General features: G+C 40.4%; 1 protein-coding gene across 2 annotated transcripts in view; it reads right to left on the bottom strand.

Moving 5' to 3' along the window:
- Positions 1-10,111: 10,111 nt before the first annotated feature.
- Positions 10,112-21,341, bottom strand: part of VEGFD (vascular endothelial growth factor D) — a 30,267-nt gene continuing 19,037 nt past the window's right edge. For both annotated transcript variants that reach the window (XM_069003169.1, XM_069003159.1), the window contains exons 3-7: positions 19,259-19,449; positions 16,699-16,847; positions 14,824-14,921; positions 12,241-12,436; positions 10,112-10,778 (exon numbers count right to left, since the gene is read on the bottom strand). In XM_069003169.1, coding sequence (XP_068859270.1) covers positions 10,652-10,778; positions 12,241-12,436; positions 14,824-14,921; positions 16,699-16,847; positions 19,259-19,449 — 761 coding nt within the window. In that variant the 3' untranslated portion in view covers positions 10,112-10,651. The remainder of the gene's footprint in view (positions 10,779-12,240; positions 12,437-14,823; positions 14,922-16,698; positions 16,848-19,258; positions 19,450-21,341) is intronic.

Genomic DNA, 21,341 nt, shown 5'->3' with positions numbered 1-21,341 from the left:
TGGCATGGCAAGAACCTGAATTTCAGGATGGGAAGCTGCATGTGAGGCCAGAAGAGGGGAAACTTCTCACCAGAAACAACAGGGTGTGAAACAAGAGTTTGAGAAGCAGGAGTTTGTAGCAATCCTAGCTCTCAGAAGAAACTGTAATTGAGTGTGAAGCTGTGGCCTTTAATTGCATCTAGGAAAAAGCCACCAAAGTAGTGCCAGGAGAAGGAGGAACACACTTGGAGGTTCCCCACTGCAGCTCCCCATGATGTGGGCTCTGGTAAATGATGGTGGTGACCTCCCTTGCTGTCACACTGCCCTGAAGAATCAAGCTGTCAAGTCACTCCAATTTTAGCTGTCAAGAAAACAATGCCTATGATTTTAACTATTTGGAAAATTATTTTTTTAGATTAGTTCTTCATGTGTGTTCTCTAGAGTCTAAAGTTGTAATTCTTGGTATGCAAGCTTAAAAAATTTAAAGAGAAATCCTAACTGGTATATGGCATAGCAGCCCCTTTCTTTACTTTCCCGGCAGCTGGTCATAGGCTCTGGATGTCTTTCTGAAGGAGGTCAGGAATGGTGGCCAAGCCTTCATGCCTTTGGCCCAGCATGTTGGCTTTGGTGGTGTGACATCTGTGTTCTTCATTAAATGTGTCTAGTTGAGCTTAATGTCACACCTGTCAGTGGTCCAGTCAATCCCCCTGTATCAGCAGCCTTCTCCTGTTGCCATGTCCAAGGGACCTTGAATAATTTGTCTACAGAGGAGCCTAGGAAAAACCTCAATGGAAAGGAAAGGAATCTTTGCCAGTACCAAGTTGAAAAAGGTGCTGCTAAATTTTCTCTCCACAGCTGGTTCACATGGATGGGATAACACACACTTTTCTTTCACTGGCTGTGGTGTTGTGTTGTTTATTCATAAAATTGTCACAGATCCTGGTTGCATCCAGAGTCTATCCTGCCCTGATCTGAGGTGAAGCTGATATTGAAGTAACCAACAGCTGAAGAAAGAATCAGATCTTCTTACTTTCTAATTGCCTGCACTCAATATATTCACTCCCTCACTTAAAGCACATACAAGGTCAGAGTAAGACTGTAGGATAAATAGAGTAGAGAGTAAAGATGTAAAACCTGTGACAGCAGAGTAATTGCCACTTCCAAGCCTGGTCCTTGAATGCTCTCTAAAGCATCTCATAAATTGAGTTAATGGAGAGAGAAGATGGAGGACACTTAAAGAGACTCCTGTGTCTTTGTTCAGGTAGCAGATGCCATCGTGCCTCAAGGAGACCTCTTCAATGTTCTTGAAAATATAGGAAAACTTTCTGCTAAGTACTCTGCACTTTCTTCTCCCACTCAGCCTCCTCTCAGGCTGAATTTGCCACTCTATTCCCCAGCCTGGTGGATGACATTGCTCTTATTCCATGCCTGTATGGAGCAAAGACTGTCACTCTTTGGTGAAGTGACTTTGCTGTGTGTTATAAGCTGGTGTATTAAATTAATTCATTTATTTACATTTAATAAGCCTAAAGCACGCACATTTATTATTACAAAACAATAGTAATTGACAAAAACAAGCTATCAGTTGTTCACAGAGTGCTTCACAACAGAGCTGTGAAGCAGTGCTGTTCTAGAGCCTGATGCCATGACAAGGGAGCCCTAGTGCTCCTGGAAGAGAAATCTTGGGACATGGAACAGTGGTGTGAGACACCTGCACAACTGGCTTGCAGTAAAGGACATTTTCTTTTCATGATTCAGGAAAGCAGAAACTGTTGGAAGCCACAAATGAAGAACATCAGTGAAAAATAGTACTGCTGAATGGACAATATTGCCTATAGATGCTGCATAAACTGAGACTGATTAGTGAAACCAAGCAGGAGAGAGCCAGAGACAGCCACACACCCTGTTTGAAAAATGGCAGTGTTTGCATTTTTGATCCTGCTGGAATTAAATAGGCTCCAAAACAAGGAGGAAAGTAGTATTTGGAATTGTTCCTCTGAAGAAAGAGGATGAATTGCCCTTCCATTTAGTTTACTTTTACAGGGTAAGGCTGGAGAGCCTGTCATTTCTAAGATTCTTATATAGAGGGAGTGAGTGTTCAAGTGTCTACCTCAGCAGCTGGTTTTTGATGCTAGGAAATAGCAAAAGGATCTAATAGATTTCTGTAATACCTTAGAAAGGTTGGTTTTGCCTGGTTTCTACTTCATACAGGCAATCTCATTAACTGGCTGCAAACCTCCCATAAAGCAGCCAGGAAAAATCATGGTTTTCTCATTCAAGCACCTGGGTTTTCCCACAGAAGCTGGCTGAAATTACATGTTAATGTACTTCTAAAATACAGGTTTCAAATTGAAGGCTTAACAAACCACAGTGCAGTCTGTGAAGGAAATTACCATTAAACACAAACTGGAGAAAGGGCTTATTTTCTTGAAGCCAAATTTCTCTCTTAGATGCCAGAAAATAAGTTGGTTTTCCATTTTACAGACACTTCTCCCTTCCAAGCAGTTTGGAATTCATCTGTGGGAGAGGAATTTGCTAGCAAAGGGAGAAGTTGATTGGCAAGGCTGAAGGCTGTGCGTGTTAGCTCTCACGTGTTTGTAACCTGTGCCTCTCCTGCATACCCCAAGGTCTCAATCACTTGGGCATCCTCTGCATACTACAATGCTCTTCCATCCCACAGCCCAGAGCATTCCCTTCCCTGTCAAATCAGGTCAGTGAAGGTGAAGAAGAGCATGGGGGCTTGGGAGCAGTCAAAGGGTATATACCAGAAGTAGCTTCTAGTCCTCTGGGCTTACAAGCAGGTTACATCTCTTAGCAGGACACAGCACAGGGCAGTTGCTCCCAGTGCATTGGCCATTACTGAGAATAATCCTCTTTTACACCACCTGTGAGTGAATGATTCACCACTCCCATGCAGGATCCATTCCAGTACCTGAATACTTGGTCTCTGGTCCTTCCTGGTCCCTAGCAGGAGCAGTCATGGCAAACAAAGCCTGGATGGTGCCTGTCTTCTACCTTCTCAGCCAAGGCAGTGATCCAGCTTAAGTACTCCTCAAATGGGACAGAAAAAATTCCTGGGCACACAGTGCATAGTGGTGTCTGTGGTTATCCTGACATTTTAAGTCTGTCAGAAGGACTGGTTGCTTTTTTACTGGCAGGGGACATCTGTCCTGCAGCCAGCATACAATCACTATCAACTCTCTAACAAGCCATCTGACTAATTTGACAGAAATAGAATTTCGTCTGTGTCTGATTTACAAATCAAATAATTAACAGTAACACAGAGATCTGGTGTCAGTTATGAAGCCACAGCATGCTGACCACACTAAATTTGGTTCTACTTACTTTTTTTTTTGTCAGCTTTACTAGATCTTACTGTCTATTTAGTTGCAGATCTGTTTCTGTTTTGCAGCTTTGAGACCACATCAAAGTACTTTAACACTCATGTATCAGCTGTGCTAGAAGAGAAGGCCTGTCCTAGAGGTCTTCTCTTTGTATCTTTAAGACTGTACTTGACAAACTCTTTTAAAAACTCCCGGCAATTTATGTTGTGGAGTTTGACCTTGTATGATTCTATAAGTCAGCACAAACTGGAGTGGCAGAACTGTCAGGTGGGTTTCAGCTTTAAAATGCTAACAAAATGGGTTTAACTGAAAGCTGAGTATACGTGTAAGGACTTATTGGTGGAGGAGAAGAAAAGGTGCAGTGACAACAGTAGAGGGTGCTATTGGAAACTTAAAATGTGTTCATCCTGGTGGCGATGCAAAATATCTCGGTGCAAAGCTGAAGAACCTGCACCTGATATGTTTTATTTCCTACTACTAATGCTCCTACCACACAAATGCTCCAGGACATTGTTAGCACTGTTCTTTGTAGTCATTATACCATATAGAGTATACCTGCCTGCATTCTACAGTTTGAATTTAAAGAAAACTGAGTTTCCAATAAAAACTAAGCTTTTTTAATAAACTTTCCTATACATTGATTGTTTGCATCCAAATTTGAACTGTAAAGCAAGAATAATTAATTTTAGTTATACTTTAAAACCCATTAAATGATACAAGGGTTTCTTTAAATTGATACTGTTACTGTAGCCTTGAATATCTAGAGGTAAAAACAAGGTCTATGGAGGAAGAAGTAATTTTATTTGATTGTTAGAACTGAGAAGACTCAGAGAGGCATGCAAACTGTTCTTGAGATGTGAAATGGAAGCCACAGGTTTCAAGCTTTGTGCAGGCTGGAAAATACTGCTCTGAGGTTAACTTAATTGAGGTGGAACAGGGCAAGGTAAAAGGTGATTGTACTCTAGAGGACAGGTAGAGAAGTGTAAGCATTCTTAGCTCTGAAAACTTTTAGGAATGATCTGTGGGTAGATCTAAAATGGGATGCACAGGGAAATGGAGGAACAGAGAGACCAGATGACTTTCAAGGGATTTTCATGATATGCCTTCATAACTGAGCTACAGGAAAATACTGATGTTTATTGCAAAGACAATATTGATAAGAAGCATTGCATAGTTCTTTTGGATGTGTTAAGTTTTTCCTTGTGTTTCATCACTTGTATTGGTGATTTTATTCTGAGGACTGAATCAAAATAACTGCTATGCAACTGTATTTGAATGTTTAAACACGATTCTGAACAGTTAGTCCATAAATAGGGATCAAGATACACTTTCTCAAGAAAAAAGAGCAAAAGAGGCACATGGGTGTGCATAGACAGTGGGATCTGGGGTCAAGGGAAAGTTTTGGATAAATGCCTTGCCAATGGGTCACCTAGGAGAAACTGATGGGTTAGTCTGGGTATCTTGCATTACCATTTGAGCTGGACCTGTGATCCTAAGCCATATATCAGGGATAGTCTTCATCAATTAAAAATACCACTTAGCATAAAAAAATGGGGCAAAATACGAAATGAAATGCTTCCTACTTTGTTACAGTATTTTTTTGGCACTTAACTTGTAATCACACTCCATAACTAGGCATTTTTTTATATAACTACTGTTGTAGTTTTAAATATATAGCATATATTTATGATAATAAATAGCATTATTAGCATACTAATGCAGACTAGAATTGAATCACTGATTATTCCATTTAATCAGTTCCATTGATTAAAAGTCCCTTTAGATGTTTAAGAAAGGAAACAGTTCACGCTAAATTATGGATCCTCACCTCAATGCTCTCAGCCTGGAAGGACGTTTCACATTAAATAGTATTGTAAAGTATGATAAAAGTGGAAACAAAGAAGGGTGTTAATGGCATATAAGTCAAAATGCAGACCAAGCCCTGACACATCATTCTGTGTACTCATTTTGTTTTATTGGCCAAAGGAGCACTTTCCTTTTATCTTAATTTAAAACAGATTTTTTACCCCTGAGTTAAAAGTTTTTAGTGAGTGAGGTTTTTAAGTAACTGCTGTTGTAGGAGTTTGATAAATGAAATGAATGGCAGTACATCACTTGTAACCCCTGCTTGTTTGGTTTTTTTTAATGTGGACTTTAATAAATGAGAACATAGATTTACTTGGCCTGGTATCCACCTTGTAGTTCCAAAAAGAACAATTCACTCCACAACTCCAGAATTAGAAGATGACAACCTCTTTGATATTTTAAAGTTGAAATGCATTTACCAGTTATTTAGAAAATACAAAGGAAACAGGCAGCTGAAGGAGTTTCCTCAAATTCAGTTTTGGGTTCTCAAGATTTTCCTTTCCTTTTTTTTACACTACTGTAAAGCAAAATAATTTTAGTAGGATAAATCCTGACTTACAGTGGTACAAGAAAACAAAAAATAAACCCAAGCAGATTCACATTTGTTTTCACTGGAATACAGGAAGGGACCTTACGAGTCAGCTGGAGTTGATGCCCAAAGGATACATACAGATTTATATGTTTGCAGTGTATATGTGTATGACAGGATTTATATGTGCTCTGTCAACCCTCCCATGAATAATTCTTGCTATAAGAAATGCCACAGCATATGACCTGTGATGGCTTTTGAAGTAAATGAGAGCAGTACTTTCAAGATGTGCTTGAATTTCTTCCATGTCACCAGCATTTGGTAAGATCACACTTACCTCTGTCCTTCTGGAAGTCGAGTATGGTTTTTGCAAGTAGATAAATATTTCCTGACTCTTTCAATGCAGTGTGCATATTAGCTATTATTCTGATTCATATTCTTCCTTGTCCCTTCCTCCAAAAAAGCACGTATAAGTGGAAGCTAGTTACTCATAAAAACTGATGGTTTGAAAAACTTCATGTGTGCTTATTTAGAATTAACAATTATTATTAAAGTACTCACATCCCTATTATGCATGTAATACAAATATCACATTAAAGACATCGTTCACTATATAAAAATTAAGACACAGCGCAACAGGAATTTTTAGCATTATTATTCTGGCTATGAAATCGGTAAATCATGTCCATATGCCTAAAAAGCAAGTCATGCTGAACACAGTAATAAAAGGCCTTTCAAACTTCAAAGAGAACATTCCACTGCTCAATAACCTTCTCTCTAAGAAGGTCCTTTACTCGTAGGTTAAGAGCTAATGACATCAGTCAAAAAGCAGATCTGCTATGAATTTTATATATCTCATTTAATTCTTCTGAATTTTTATATTAAATATCCTAATTTAAAGTCAATCTGATGTATCAATATGAAAGATAACATAAAGCATTTCTATTTTAAAGTTTGTTGAATATTTTTAAGTGAAAAATCCAGAATTTTGCCAACAAAATAACATTGATCTTTTATAAATCCCCACCAAAATCTAATTATCTGCATGTGTTTGCATCTTCACCTAGACCCTCCTTTTAGGTCTGGTCTTCCATATAAAGGATATATGGCTATGCCACAGAGTTAGTGACATCCAAATCTTCTTGGGGCTGTGGCAGTGAAGACCATCACACAGCACTGTCATTCACAGCTCTGTGCTTAAATTCTTGAGCTTTTCCATGTAGTATTTCAGTGATTGCTACAAATACGCATATATGCTCTTGCTTTGGTAATTTTCTAATGACTAGGAGAGTAGGGTGGAAAAAAGCAGCATCCTGTGATACAGAGATTGGCACCCCTAGGAGCAGATGCTCTGCTGGGGTAGGAATTTATTGTAGAAGAAATACGCTGTAAGATGCCTGTAGGTTGCACCAGAGCTGACAATCCTTCTTGAAGCATGAAGAAGTACATTCATAAGTCTTCTGGAAATTAGTGCTAAGAACCTCTAAGGAGAATTGAAGTTATAAACTAGATAAAAACATGTGTTGGCTGCTTAGGCCACTCTTGTTCGTGAATGCCACCACAAGCATTTTCTTTTTCCATCTTCACAGTAAGCCTAAGAACTGCTCTTAGTCCACAAGATTTTGGGCACATTGCTCCTGCAAAGTAGAAATCCCTCACAGGTAGAAGAACCTGTAGGGGGTTAAATTCAGTGAAAATAACACTGAATTTTACATTGACCTCCAGGTGTGTTTTTGATGATCACACATTCTCTGTTGCTTGAGCATGTTAGTCTCTGTCCTGGTTTCAGCTGGGATAGAGTTAACTTTCTTCTTAGTAGCTGGTACAGTGCCTTGTTATTAGTATGAGAATAATACTGATGTTTTGACTATTGCTAAGTAGTAGTGCTTACTCTAAATCAAGGACTTTTCGATTTCCCATGCTTTGACAGAGACCAGATGCACAAGAAGCTGTGAGGAAGCATAGCCAGGATGGCTGAGTCAACGGGTCAAAGGGATATCCCATTCCATAGAATGTCATGCCCAGTATATAAACTGGGGGAGTTAGGGAAGGGGAGTGCTGATCACCACTGGGATGGACTGGGCGTCGGTCAGTGGGTGGTGAGCAATTGTGCTGTACATCATTTATGTTTCTTGGGGTTTATTCCTCTGTCTCTCTTTCTTTTCCATTACAACTACTACTAGTAGTAGCATTATTATTACAGTTGTTGTGGTAGGTGTTATATTTTATTTTGTTTCAATTATCAAATTGTTCTCACCTCAACCCATGAGGTTTACCTTTTCTTCCCAAATCTCCCCACTAGGGTGGTGGTAGGGCGCATGAGTTGTGTGGTACTTAGTTACCAGCTGGGGTTAAACCACAACGATACCAAAAAAATATTTGCCTACGTGTCTAACAAAGTGATCAACAAGATTTAAGAGCAAAATTTTGAGATTAAAGCTTAAATTCACCCAGAGGCTTAGACTGAAAGAAGCCTATGGATGATAGCACGATCTCATCTCACTCCATCCCACTGGGATCTTCAGTCCTGCACTGCACATCCAGGCACAGGTCCGTTTTTCAGTGGAATGGGGAAGTGTGGAAAACCTCAGAGCAGGGTTCACAGTGGTGGTCAGTGATGGTGCCTTTCCACTCTAGGTATCCTAATGGCCATTGTAATCTCCTGGAGGTTAGCTGGTTCATGTTCAAATCCCTCTCTGTCTTTCTGACAGAAGCTTTGGAACATGGTTTTCAGCCCCTCAGTGACTGCTTGATCTAAGAACCTTCTGGGGTTGAAGCAGACTTAATTGTCTCTCAGGTAATAGCAGTTCAGTCTTGAAAAATGAAGTTAATATATTCACTGGTCAGGACAGAAAACCAAGGAAGCCTCTACAGATCAACACTGACAAGACATAAATGTAATTAATTCAGCATTCCAGTTGCTAAACTCCAGGTTATGCTAGGAAATGTAAACACTTGATTTCTTTCCACAGAATTTAGCTTTACAGATAGTTTTGTGTGGTTTTGCATAAAGGTGTATTTTTATTCCATATACCTCTGGTGCTACCAGTAAAATGTCAGGTTTTCCTGTGCAGCTCCCTGGCTTTCTGAGGAGTGTGCTGCTGGTGTAGCTTATTGGCAACACAGCCATTTGGTCAGGGTGCCCCCAGATGAGACAGAAGTGATAGGGCAGTTCATTCCTTTTATGGACCCCTGTGCAGCTCAGGGACCTCCCCACCACACACATATGTTTGAATTTAGACCCTCTTGGAGGAGCAGGAGACATAAGGCTGTGCTTGTGCTGCCAGGCTGCTTCACCTGGTGTTGCACTTGGATCACCTTCCCCTTACTGTCCATGCAGAGTTCCTGCTGGTGGCACGTGTCCTTTGCTCTGCAGGAGCACCCACATCAGGCAAGCCCCCTGCAGCCCAGGAGGAAACCCTGCTGCAGGGGCTCCACCCAGTGTGCTCACAGGTCAGACTATGCTGCTCAGTCAGAGGATCCCAGGCCAGTTCACAGAACAGGTAGCACAAACAGCCTGCAGGTTTGTTTGCCCAGACCTAGGTCCCAGGTAGCTTAGGAGGCACTCACAGCACTCAGGATCAAATCCTAAATGCCTTACTAAGACTAAAGGTGTGTTAAATTGTTTGGTGCTTTGTTCAGCCATTCAATCAATCTTACAGGATTTGGTTCAAATTTTATTTTAAATCAATCTATTTTTTCTGTATGAATACAAAAAAAAATCTTAGTTGCACATCAGAAATCCGTTTCCTGTTCCCTGTGTTGTGTCAAACGTTCTATCTCTATACCATTTATTTCATATACTCTATGCCCTTTGTTCACAGTGCAGTGTAGAATTGGAGAATTCAGCAACTGGGAAAAATCATACAGATGTCAAGAATATCACTTCCAGTTCAGGATTATTGTTCATAATATTTTCTCTGGACTAGCTCACACCAGACTTCAGTGGCTCAGAAAATAATACTGCCCTTATACCTGATCTGGTTAAAGCACTGTTACTCAGGCCTCACGCTGGGGAGAGGAATTTCAGTGCAAAGGAGATATTTTCATTGCGTGGTAGGCGAAAAGGAAAACCACCTTCTTAGTGAACAGTGCTTTTCCAAAATGTGCTGAAGAGTTAGCACTAGTGTGCTGTTATCCCCCTAGGAAGATTAATGCACTACACCAGGAACAAATAAATAAATCACACATGCTGTCAGGCAGATGTGGGAAAAAATGCTTCTTTTTTACTGAAACTATTGGGTCAAGTGACCTTGTTTTGACCTGGGTTTGGGCAGAAGCCAGTCCCTGTGGAACAAATGTAAGAAAACTCTACTTGAAACGGCTTTGGGGTTTTGCTTATTTTCTTTTTGTGGGGCAGAGTTTTAAAATAACAGAAAAAAATCAAATCCACTCGAATAACTGATGTATTTATTTTCCTATATACACTTAAATATGGCACATCTGACAGTAGTTGTACAATAAACACAAAATCATGATCAAAGCTGGACAGTAGGTCAAATAACTCAGTGCTGAACCTATTAGGAGCCGAATCCTGTACACTGAATTTCTGAAGAAAGTTTTACCCAGGAGCTGCATTAGCTAAGGATTCAGAGGCTAAGATTATCAAGTCTCAATTTCTGAGTGACTGGCTGGAGACTGTGACTTTATTTCCGATACAGAGCTTCATCTTCCATAACGTAACATGGAACTGGTACTTTCCAATCTTTCTTCCATGCAGTCAGAAATTCATCAGCGTTTGTTACCTCTTAGAGAACAATTACCAATGTCCCAGAGGATTCACTTGCAGTTAGTGATTACTCTAATAAATAAATGCAGACTGGATTAATTCTTCTGCTATTAATGTGGAAGATGTTCATGTTTACTATTGTTTGAAAGTCAGTGACAGCTACTTTGCGAAGCAGTGGATTGTCAAAGAATAGGGGAAGCTCAGTCAAGGAGTTTCTCTGCTTTGGGACCCATGAGAACCTCTCTTCTCCTTTGGACAACGACAATGCCTGGAACACACTGGTTTGGCAGTTGGGCATGTTCTGGGTTGGGATGGACATCTGTCTTCACAACTGTTTGATAAAGGAGAAAGAAGGCAAAAGAGAAAAGCATTTTAATATGATAATTCTTCACTATCATATTCTTCAGCTTTTTCATCATTGAACACTGCAATGTTCCGTACACACAGTTTGGGAAAGTGTTGACATCCTACAACACAGGGGGACAAGAATTTGCTGCCTGACTATTTTTGTCTACAGCAACATGTCTTGCAGTGGTCCATTTGTCCAGAGTCATGACTTAAGTGATGCTTTCATTTCTTGAGAGCAGTGAAGTCCCAAGGGTCAGCACTGGATAGTGCTGCCCTCAAACTCTGCAAAGTAGCTTATCTCACTTCATGATTCAGCTTTTCTCCTCCAGAAATACTGCAGATGGAAGTCTAGCATTAAGGTCCTGTGTCCAGATTACAGTAATTTTTAGAAGCTAAATTCATGTAAACAAATGATTACATTCCTCCCCTCCCACCTGTCTGAAACACTTAAATAACCAATTCTTTCATGCTCATTTTTAGCTCTGCTGATTGTTTTAGCTATTTTTATACTTGCCAACTATTTTGTGTTTGTCCTTGTTTTCAAAGCTGAACCTGAAGATGTGAAGGTTACTTCTTCCACAGCATCTTCCCTGTGAATGAACCTATGAAGCCAGTGAGAGTGGACCCTGTGGGTGACCACTCAGTGAACTGCAGCTCTGCCAAGGTACCCAGGGAAACTGGATGCTGACTATCCTTATATAAACTTTGAGACTAAGCTACTGCATGCTCCTGGGTCTCTACATGGGACCAAGGCTTTCTGAAAAATTAAAAAAATTAACTAATGCATGAAAACAGTGTTTTAGAGGGCATTTTCTATCTTTGATTTGACACAGAAACCTCAAAACTAATAATACAAAAAGATTAGGGAAATTCATGGAGTATAGTAGCCCCAGAACAATTTTTCTGCGTCTCAGTGGAGTCAGTGGATTTATATGTGTACAAAATTGCATTAGGTTTAGAAAATTATTAGCTCTGAGGACAAACTGGATAAGGAATGTGCTTTGTGCTCTGTGTGCAAATTTAGGGAGCCTTTGTCCCTAATCATCCATGAGATTGCCTTCAGCTGTCGCAGAGAACAGCTGTCATGGGATGGGTTCTGCTTACCTACAAGTACAAGACTCACTGCAAAAGCTAATGTCAGTTGTAATACAGTTTTAATCATTATTCCCTAAAGATTACCAAAAAAAAAAAAAGAAAAAGTAGTAAGTATTGACAGCTGAATAGTGGCCTTGTCCAGATTTCTTTAAAATAAAAATAAACCTTAAATTCCTTTTATAAGGTAAGTATTGTAAATATAATATCCATTAGTATTATTATCTCCTGAACTTCAGCAAGGTATTCATCTCAAGTGGACCTCCTAGCCAATTCAGCACTTGCACCTCTGACATCTAGGCAAGCTAATTCAGGTCTTGCAGTGTAGACAGTGAATGGCAAGGATCACTTACCTGCAGGTTTCGGCATGAAATATCTTGTGTTTTAGAGCACAGCTCTCCTGGCTCTCCCTACACAAATAGCAGCTGCAGTTCTCTTTACTTTGAAAGAAATCTATGGGACACTTATGTCTACAGATGCATTCACAATTTTCTTCATCAAATTCCATATGTTGTCCACACATAGCCAGCTCAGCAAGAGGAGGGAGTCCTGAAATAGCACATACATCTTTTAGCTGTAAAGTTTACATAACTAAATCCTGCTTTTGAAGAGACTCTTTCTATTCTCTGTTCATTAGGACTCACACATGTACTTTCTGATAGTTTCTAGACTTCACAATTTCTGTTGTAACTTCCCGTGCAGAAAAGTACTGAGAGGATTGAGCTGATTATTTCACTCTATTCTAATACTGCTGTTTCTTGTGGGTTGAACCCAGCACAAAAAACTTTGGGGGATGTATACTGCAAGAGCCTAGTGTTATGTTTTGAAATGCACAAATCTTTACTGGACAGCAAGTTTTAAAAAGATAATCTCAAAAAGGATTTAGTCTACACCCATGACAAAAAGGCACATCCATGCAAACTACCACACCCACCACATGTGTACTTCACTACACAGTCACTGCAGAAACTTTTAAGAAGTAATGCTATGTCTACTAGGGGGCAAGCTGGCCTAGCACTTCAACAAGGAGCACATTCATATTTGTCAAAGATGAAAGAAAGTACTTTGTTTCAGAAGAAAAAGAACAGCCAAGGGAACTCACTGTCTAATATCTTCCCTGAAAATGCACATCTGGAGTACAACATGAAGCTAATCCTCACAAAAAGGGAACACATTTTGTGAAAACTTTATTAAAATGCAAGCAGCACATCCCCAGTGAAAGGTCATGGCATATAAGGTGTCATTGGGAAGGTAATTTCCTGTAGCTTTACAATTAGCTCTTGGATATAACCTGTGGAATGTGAAATGTAACCTGCACCTCTGCTATCTGATCCCTGATCTCAGTGGCCAGAAAAGGCTTGCACATTACTTGAAAAAAAAATTCATTATTATTTACTGAAAATACTGCTGAAAAACCAGTATTTCAACAGAATAAAACCTAAGGCCTATTGAAAGGGAAGAGGGAGTCTGCCCAAAATTCTTAGAAGACAAACCCTTTCCTTGGGGTGATGAAGCCTGGCATGTGTGAAGTGGTGTAGAGTGTTTCAATCTCACTTTGTTTCAACCTCAAAGACAGATTTTAGGTTATTTTGTCCCAGCCACTTGCCAAACACAATGTACTTCAGAGAATGATATTTTTTCTGAGGAAGTATTGAGTCTATGTCAACAAAGGCTATAATTCAACAAGCCACAGATTTCAATGCTCTAAACTGACTTTACAGAAGACTCTGAGTTATGAGGTCTCAGGCTATTCTCAGTCCTTCAGACTCACTCTGAAATACAAATTACTAATCCTTTTTTGAGTGAAAAGTCTAACCTGATGGTCAGAGGATCTTATCCAGAGTGAGAAAAGATCCAACAGAAACCACTATGCAAATTATTTCTTGCTTATTAACATTAGGAGATTGTAATCAGTAGACCAGTTTATGAGGTTATTTAGCTTTATTTTAGTTTGCTAGTCTAGGAATTGCTTGCATGATTGATTTATTGTTGCCTTGGATGGTTTATTCTTTTTCTTGCTGAATGTAGCTTAAAGCACAAAGGCAAGGTTTCCTTCTCTGTCTGTGTCCTCTAGTGCTATGATCATGTTATTTTTGACCAATACAATTTCCTGAGAAAAACAATTCTTAAAAACCTTACACATGACTTGGAGAAAATTTAATTTCTCTTAATATTTATTGCTAGTAAGTTTTTTTAGAGTTACACAGTTGCCACTCAGAATATTTCCTGCAAATTTCTTTGACAAATTAAAATTTTACAGGAGAAGCAGAGGAAGAAGGCCAGTAACTACTTTTCTACAAATTTTACCCTCTTCCATTTCCTTCCACAGACCTGAAGAAGTATACATACATACTCCTGAGTATGTAGGGTGTATCAGTTTGAAAGATTCCTAAATAATTTAAGATTATCATTAAAAGTATTCAAATACTTTGGAAGGTTATATAATTTTTTTCACTGACTACAGCTAACATGCAGGATGGTCTTGCCTATCTTATTCCTTATTAATTCTTTCCTTAAGAACTAAAAAAAAAAAAATAAAATGAGTACTTTCCCCATGCAATGTATTCTAGGGCATTTTTTTTTCTGCAGTTGAGAAGTTTCCCTAATGCCCATCATAAAATGTGAAATGTGCACGTGAAATAAGAATTTGCACAGGCTCCCTACTTAACAAAATCATATAAATACTTTCCTATGTCCTACTCAGGTTGCTAATATAGAGACAATAAAACTTCCAAGCAAGAAAAAATGAGATGGGGGGAAGCACATATATGTGTTTATTTTCAGGTGAGTTTCCACACCACAATCCAAGTCTATCTAGGGATATGGAATAGAAACTGTAACTTCCTCAATGAAAAAAAAAAAAGTGAGAAGACCAGAATGAGACACAAAGAGCTTGGAGATAGTATGCAAAAGTGTCTCTGTCATTTCATCTTTACCTTCTCGTCTGTTGGAATGCTGTGTGTCTATAACACATTCACATTTGTCACTATCCCAGATCCATCCATTATGGCAAAACTTGTTGGTAAAGGGGCATCTAGAAGAAGAAGTTGAGATAGGAATTTAAAAAAATAATTAGGGACATCACAGTAGTCATTTGGGAAAATGAGCCTGCTGGTGTGCTGGGTCTGCACCTGTACCATGTGAAGGCCTGGCACCTGTGTGCATTACTGCTGCAAACAGAAAGAATTAGGTCTGGGCGGTTCTGCTGATAGGGAGGAGCTCTCTAGATCCCAGCAACTTCAAGAAGCGAGTTCAGCACCTATATCAGATAACAGCCTTAGGAAGCAGCTACAGTTTTGCAGCTTCCCTTTTCCATAAAATAGTTCTACCCCAAGCAGGGTGGTCTTTGTCCTACAGTATTCATGCCATGTAACTATTCAATTTTGCCTTGCTTCCAAAAGGTCCAGCTACAGTTTAAATTTGCCCATGCTCGTGGATGCACAGGGGGCTATTTCAGTGTCAGAAGGACAGACTGACTTCCAGGCCCTTTGCTCTGGGATGGGAATTCACAAACTGAAAAAAGACTGAGATTCTTCTGTACTTGTCAAGAAAGAGGATTTGGAGTGGCCAGCAGGCTGAGGGAGGGCTGGAGTGGCTTTGCTGAAATTATACCTCTCCCCACCCAGATGTCTGCTGAAGGGCAGTGATGGGGACAAGCCGAATGCAGGGCTTGACAGAGACTTTTGAGCTGCCTTCCAGTGAGTCACTCAAGCTGTTTGAGTTTCTAGAGTGTTTGTTTAATTTATGTAGCTTTTTCTCACCGGGAGTACTGTTGCAGTGGCAGAGTCCACTTTACACCCCCATGTTGCTTTGAAAGTGGTGTCTCGGTAAACCTCTGTGCTGGAAAGTTCTCCCTTTACCAAGATTCCACTGGTCACTGACTCTCTCCATCCCTTCACCCATTGGCCTCTGTTATGTCACTCACCCTTGCCTCTGCCCCCTAGCCCTCAGACTATTGGCTTCTGATGCTCTGCCTGCCCCTGGGACCCTTTGGGATAAAACCACGCGTGCTTTTCGTTCTTGGTTGTTTGTCCCTGCTTCCTTTGAGTGTGTTGGTTTCATTAAACACCTCGGAATTGCACACAGAGAACCCCTCTCGCCTCTCTGTCTCTGGTTTGTGCACAGACTGTGGGTGTGTGAGCGGCTGTTCACAACCACCTGCCAAGGTGAGATCGTGTGCACGCGTGGGTGCTGGCAGAGCGCTGCCTGAGCGGTCCACAAGGGACCCTGTGGGAGAAACATGGCATCAATTCACCAAAGCCTCCTTTCATAGAGTACTAGTATTTTATGCCATATTTTGGAGTGAGATGTGAGGTCGCTTTTCTCCAGTTCATGAGCCCAACAGATGCAAATCAAGACTGGCTCAAAAGTGAAAAGCCACGATTCACATTGATTCTGACCTGACGTGCCATAAGGTATGGCAGAGGGCTTTAGCCTGAGCACAGAACTCAGTGTGCCCTGGCTGAATAATGCACTAGCAGAGTTGCTGTGTCAGGCTGAAAACGTCTACGTGCACAGACCCAAATAGCTCCAGTGGAACACAGTGCCAATATGAGCACTCGGAGTCCCTGCTCAAGACCCTAAATGTCTTAGTGACTCCAGATGCTGATGAACTGGCCTACAGTTTATTGGATTCTGATGTCCATTCATTTAAAATTCACGTGGTTTAGGTGAACTTTCTAACCCTGAGTGATAATCAAGTTATTTGGAAAAACTGTTGGGATAACAGAAATGGAATGGAGTGTTATAACGTGCAAATCAGAGCAAAGTAATTTCAACATGTGCAGAAGTTTGCAAATGAGGGAACTTACCCATCTTCTTCAGGGAACTGGACAGATCTTCGTATGATGGTGTACTGGTGGCGCTGGGTATTTGATGTACACTTACAGGCTGTGTGATTGGCAATTTTGATGGGCACAGGCTCGGGAACACTTGTCAAGGGAACTGAGATCTCAAACAGCTAGGTGGGACAAATAACATTCACTTTTCGGTTTCCATTATACAGTTAATATTTGGAGGTTTAAATAAAAATCTTGCATTCTTTTCCATCATTTTTCCCACCGTTGCTCTTTTCTAGAGATAGTTACCATAAATATGAGAAGTGTACTGAGGGTTTTGAAGAGTAAGCAATGCTCACCAAAGTAGGAACTTGACAAAATGGGTATCCTAGCGCTGTATTACAGCTATTTAACACCCAAGACTATTATGTCCTGGGTGAGACAATTTATTTATAGAATTATTGCAAGCAAACAAAAAAACCTCTTGGATGCTAGGGCCAATTGGAGAAGAGGTAGGTGTTGAGAACTTTGTTCTTGGTTATATCATCAGTTGAATCTCTACCACTTACAGAGACAGCTACTTAACTGTCCCTGGGTATAATCGCAGTATGCATCTTTAGGGACCTAACTTAACCCCCACAGCCTCCTCAGAGAGGGAAGAAACAGAAGTAAACAGAGGAAGGTTCATTCTGCTTTAGCTGGGTTTAGGCAGGGAATCATCCTGGAAACGTCTCTCTGATGTATATAGCAGCAGCTTAAGGAACAAAGCACTTTGCTTTCAGTGCATTCAGATTGTTAAGAGTGATCTTTGAGAAGGCCTGTGGAGGCTCTGGTTCCTTGGGCAGCTATGTGTAGGAGCTGTAGAAGTGATCTACACTCCCTCTGCCCCTCAAACCATCTTCCTTCCCATGGAAACCAAAGCACTGGGCATGTCTTGGTGTGCCAGCATGTCTTGGCTTAAAGCTGCATCCACCTGCAGGGACTGAGTATTCCTAAGCAGACTGCTTAGACATGAAAATCAAGGTGTTGCAGTGTCTAACTTTAGGTGGCATTAATATCCTGCAGTGGATATTTTATACCAAGGTGAAAAAAAATCCTCTCACTAATATGGGAATAAGGGAATAACTCCACTAGATGAATAAATCTGGGCTGATGGTGGTGTATCCATAAGTGGAACTTAGCTGGGGACTTTTGAGGGAATGCTTATTTTGAAGGATGCTAAAGGAATGTTACACTCTGCAAAATTGCAGTTTTTCAACAAACTTGTGAACTGCTGCTCAGAAAACACATAAATAAATAAATACTTTTTAGCCTGACCTAGCTCCCTGAGCTGATTAGATATCTTTTGTGTGTGGCCAACAGCTCATAACAGCTTTCTCCTTCTGGTGTGGAATGAAAGCAATTAAGGAGCATTGACGCAAGAAGGACAGGCCCTGCTTTATTTTACTCCAGCTATATTCCAGTACAATCAGACACAGTGGAATTACATTCCAACAAACACAAAATAAATACAGAAGTGAATTGGACCTGCTCCCCATGAGGGCTTCGATTTTCTTTTTGAAACAACTGCACTTGATCTTTGTTCTGATTTAAAGAAAAGCCTTTCTCATGAGTAGAATTTCATTTATTATGCCAAGTGACCTAAGAATGCACAAGGTGAAGGTTCATCAGAGGGGACCAGTCTCCTGTGCTTCATCTGTGGGTATGAATCATAGAATCATAGAAAGGCTTAGTTGGAAGGGACCTTAAAGATCAGTTCCAACTCCTTACCCCCTCCCATGGGCAGGGGTGCCACCCACTAGACCAGACTACTGATGAACAATGGATGGTTTCTTCCACAGAGCGGATTGAAAGTGCTAAACTTGGAGCTCTGCTCAGTCACCAACTGGAGCAGGATGTCTCTGTACATAGCCTCTAGTGGGACTCTACAAGAAAGAGGCTGTCTGGCTACTCTATGCTCAGTTTTTGGCACTGGTCATTAAAACTTGGGTATCCCCTGTTGCACCTATTTAGTAATTGACTACTGGTTTAAGCCTTTCTTTCCCTGAGAGACGTGTGGTTTGGGACATTCAGATCCTGAGGCATGCTAATTAAGAGCATCTGGTCTCTCCTGATGAATATGTCTCCTTTTCTGGCTTGCAAAATTGCAGATCCAAAATCATTAGCCAGCCTTCTTGCCAAGGACAATAATGTCGAAAGGCAGTGGCCCAACACAACAAAATTTCATGGGGTTAAACCTTGGATACAGAGGATTCCTAGGGGATAATGCTCTTAAGGGGTCCCTGGTCCAAGTAACAATATATTACAGAAAGATTAAACTTCTGATCATCATTTGAGCCTGCAGTCCCTTTCTCAGGACCTGATTTTCCATCTCTACACATATATAAACAATTTTTTAATAATGCAACATGGATGTAAAATGCTATTGTACACTCTTGCATTCACTCCACATGGATAAAAAATTAATTCTTCTGTTTGTTATGATAGTGCAGACAGATCTTTCATAACAGGATCTCAGAAACCAAACATCCTCCTTCCCCTCCCTTTTTGGTGAGCCAGGGTAAAAAGAAAACAGATGAATAGCCTCATTTACCGTTTTCGACACGTAAGTCGTACTTGTATTCATGCAGCTGAGACTCTCCTCATTGCAGCAGCCTCCACATCTAAACACGTTCACACAGGGAGGCTTGAAAAACTTGTTGGTTGTTGTACCCAGCTCTTTGGCAACTTCCACACAGGTTTCCCTTGGCACACACTGGGTCTTTTGCCATTCTTCATCTATGACTGGAGAAAACACCATTTTTATGAACAATCATGGCAAAGTTAAACCTCTTGATTGGGGAAGCAGAAGCATTATATAAATAAAAATGAAGTTCTGGCAGGCCATTTGCACTTACTTGGATCAATTTGTGCTCATTTGGATCAATCTAAGGACCAGAGAGAGTCTGAGTGCAAAGTTATCCCAGTAACTTACACCAGCTGCACTGGCAGAGAGGTTGTTGCATTTTTCTGCCTTTAGCTTTCAATGCAAATGACCAAAATCTCTGTTAATTCCAGCAGATTTCATAGAGCTGCATTGATTTCCCTTAGCTGAGAGTCCCCAGCTCCACAGTGTCTATTTGACAAAGCTGCCCCACACCCTGTTCCCCTTTGCTCCAGGGTAGCCTTCCTTATTGTCATTTTATCCTCTCTCTGAGTGTGCCCCACCGTGGACTCAGTACAGCCTGGGCCTGAGAGCAAAAGCACATTAATGATTAACAGATTCTGGTCAGAGGGTATTAGTACTCCTGGTGGATGTCAGCCAGAGAGCACCATTTCCAAATTGCCCAATAGAACCCAAGACAAACAGTCTCACACCTCAGTAGCATCAGGGGGTTCAAGTCTGAATAACAGGAATATGAATTCAAGTGTGAGTTGTCTATTCAAACCACCAGGGCATCTTTCAAATACTGAATTGTTGTAGACTAGTAGACCAGGCTTGACTGATTTGTCAGATTCTGACCGTGAGAAGGAATAACATATTAACTGCCTGAACCAGACAGAGAAAATAGGGACATTTACGTAATACTGTCTTGAGTTTTGTCAAAAGGTGGCCCTCCTTTTTTTGCCTTTTTCTTACTTGATTCAAGTTATGGAATTCCTCATGAGTCATCAATGCTTATGCTCTAAGTTCTTCTTAAAATGATGAAAAACATTTTTCCTCTCTATCCCCTATGTCAGGCTTCTGAAATATGAAAAGCAACTCTTATACTATTAAAAAAATGCTCTCCCATTGCAGTCCACCTCCCTACTATTGTAAAAGCAGTACCTACATTTACAGTGAAGTTCTGAAAAAGGAAAAATTCTGGAATACTTTTAACCTACATGCTATACTTTGCCTTCAGATGAACATCGATTTTTCTCATTCCTGACTTTCCTTTTGATATTTTTAATTTTTTCTTCAACTGACTTTGTATATTTAAATTATTTTGTTTATTCCTGCATAGTGCTTCCACAGGGTTGATTTGCTCCATTTTTCAGTCATGCAAGGAGTACAGGAAATAAGAGTTTGATGTCTGAATTGTGAAGAAGAGGCCTAAATTAAGGGAAGAATAATCATTAAAATTAATAGAATTTTCTAGAGGAATGTTAGTCTATCAAAATAGCAATCTAATCCTAACATTAAAATAGAAAATAAAGTATTTGCCAAACTCATTAAGGTATGTGCACGTAATCACTTCAGATGTCACTTCAATGAACATAAGCATCAATGACCTTTCCAGCTACACACATCCTCACTTCATTGACCACTTCTTTAGCAGAAGGGCTGTTACAGGAACTGGCCTCCAAGGAAGTGGGTGTCACATCTTGTTCAGAAGCCCCATGGTCACCCTGATCTTTTCTGTGACCAAGCACAGGGCAGTTGCTGAGAAATTTGGCTGTGATACAGTCTCCAGCTTGAAAGTGCTGCAGTCCTTAGTGACTGAGCAGCTCAGGGGAGACTGTGGTTAGATGAAGTGACACAAACTTTCAGTGAATTCATTGTTAAAGCTTTAGAAAGGAGGAACAAAGTCCTGAATTTTCCCAGATGGAGTTCGGAGTGCTGTGGAAGATACTCAAGTAAAACAATGATGAGTCTTGACCCAGCCTTCTCATCAAAACATTTTATTAAAACAAAACAGATGCCCTTGGCAAAA

The sequence above is a fragment of the Aphelocoma coerulescens genome, chromosome 1 (assembly GCF_041296385.1).
Source record: "Aphelocoma coerulescens isolate FSJ_1873_10779 chromosome 1, UR_Acoe_1.0, whole genome shotgun sequence".
Lineage (NCBI taxonomy): Eukaryota > Metazoa > Chordata > Aves > Passeriformes > Corvidae > Aphelocoma > Aphelocoma coerulescens.
The sequence above is the reverse complement of the archived record's forward strand: the minus strand, read 5'-3'. Positions and strand labels throughout refer to the sequence as shown.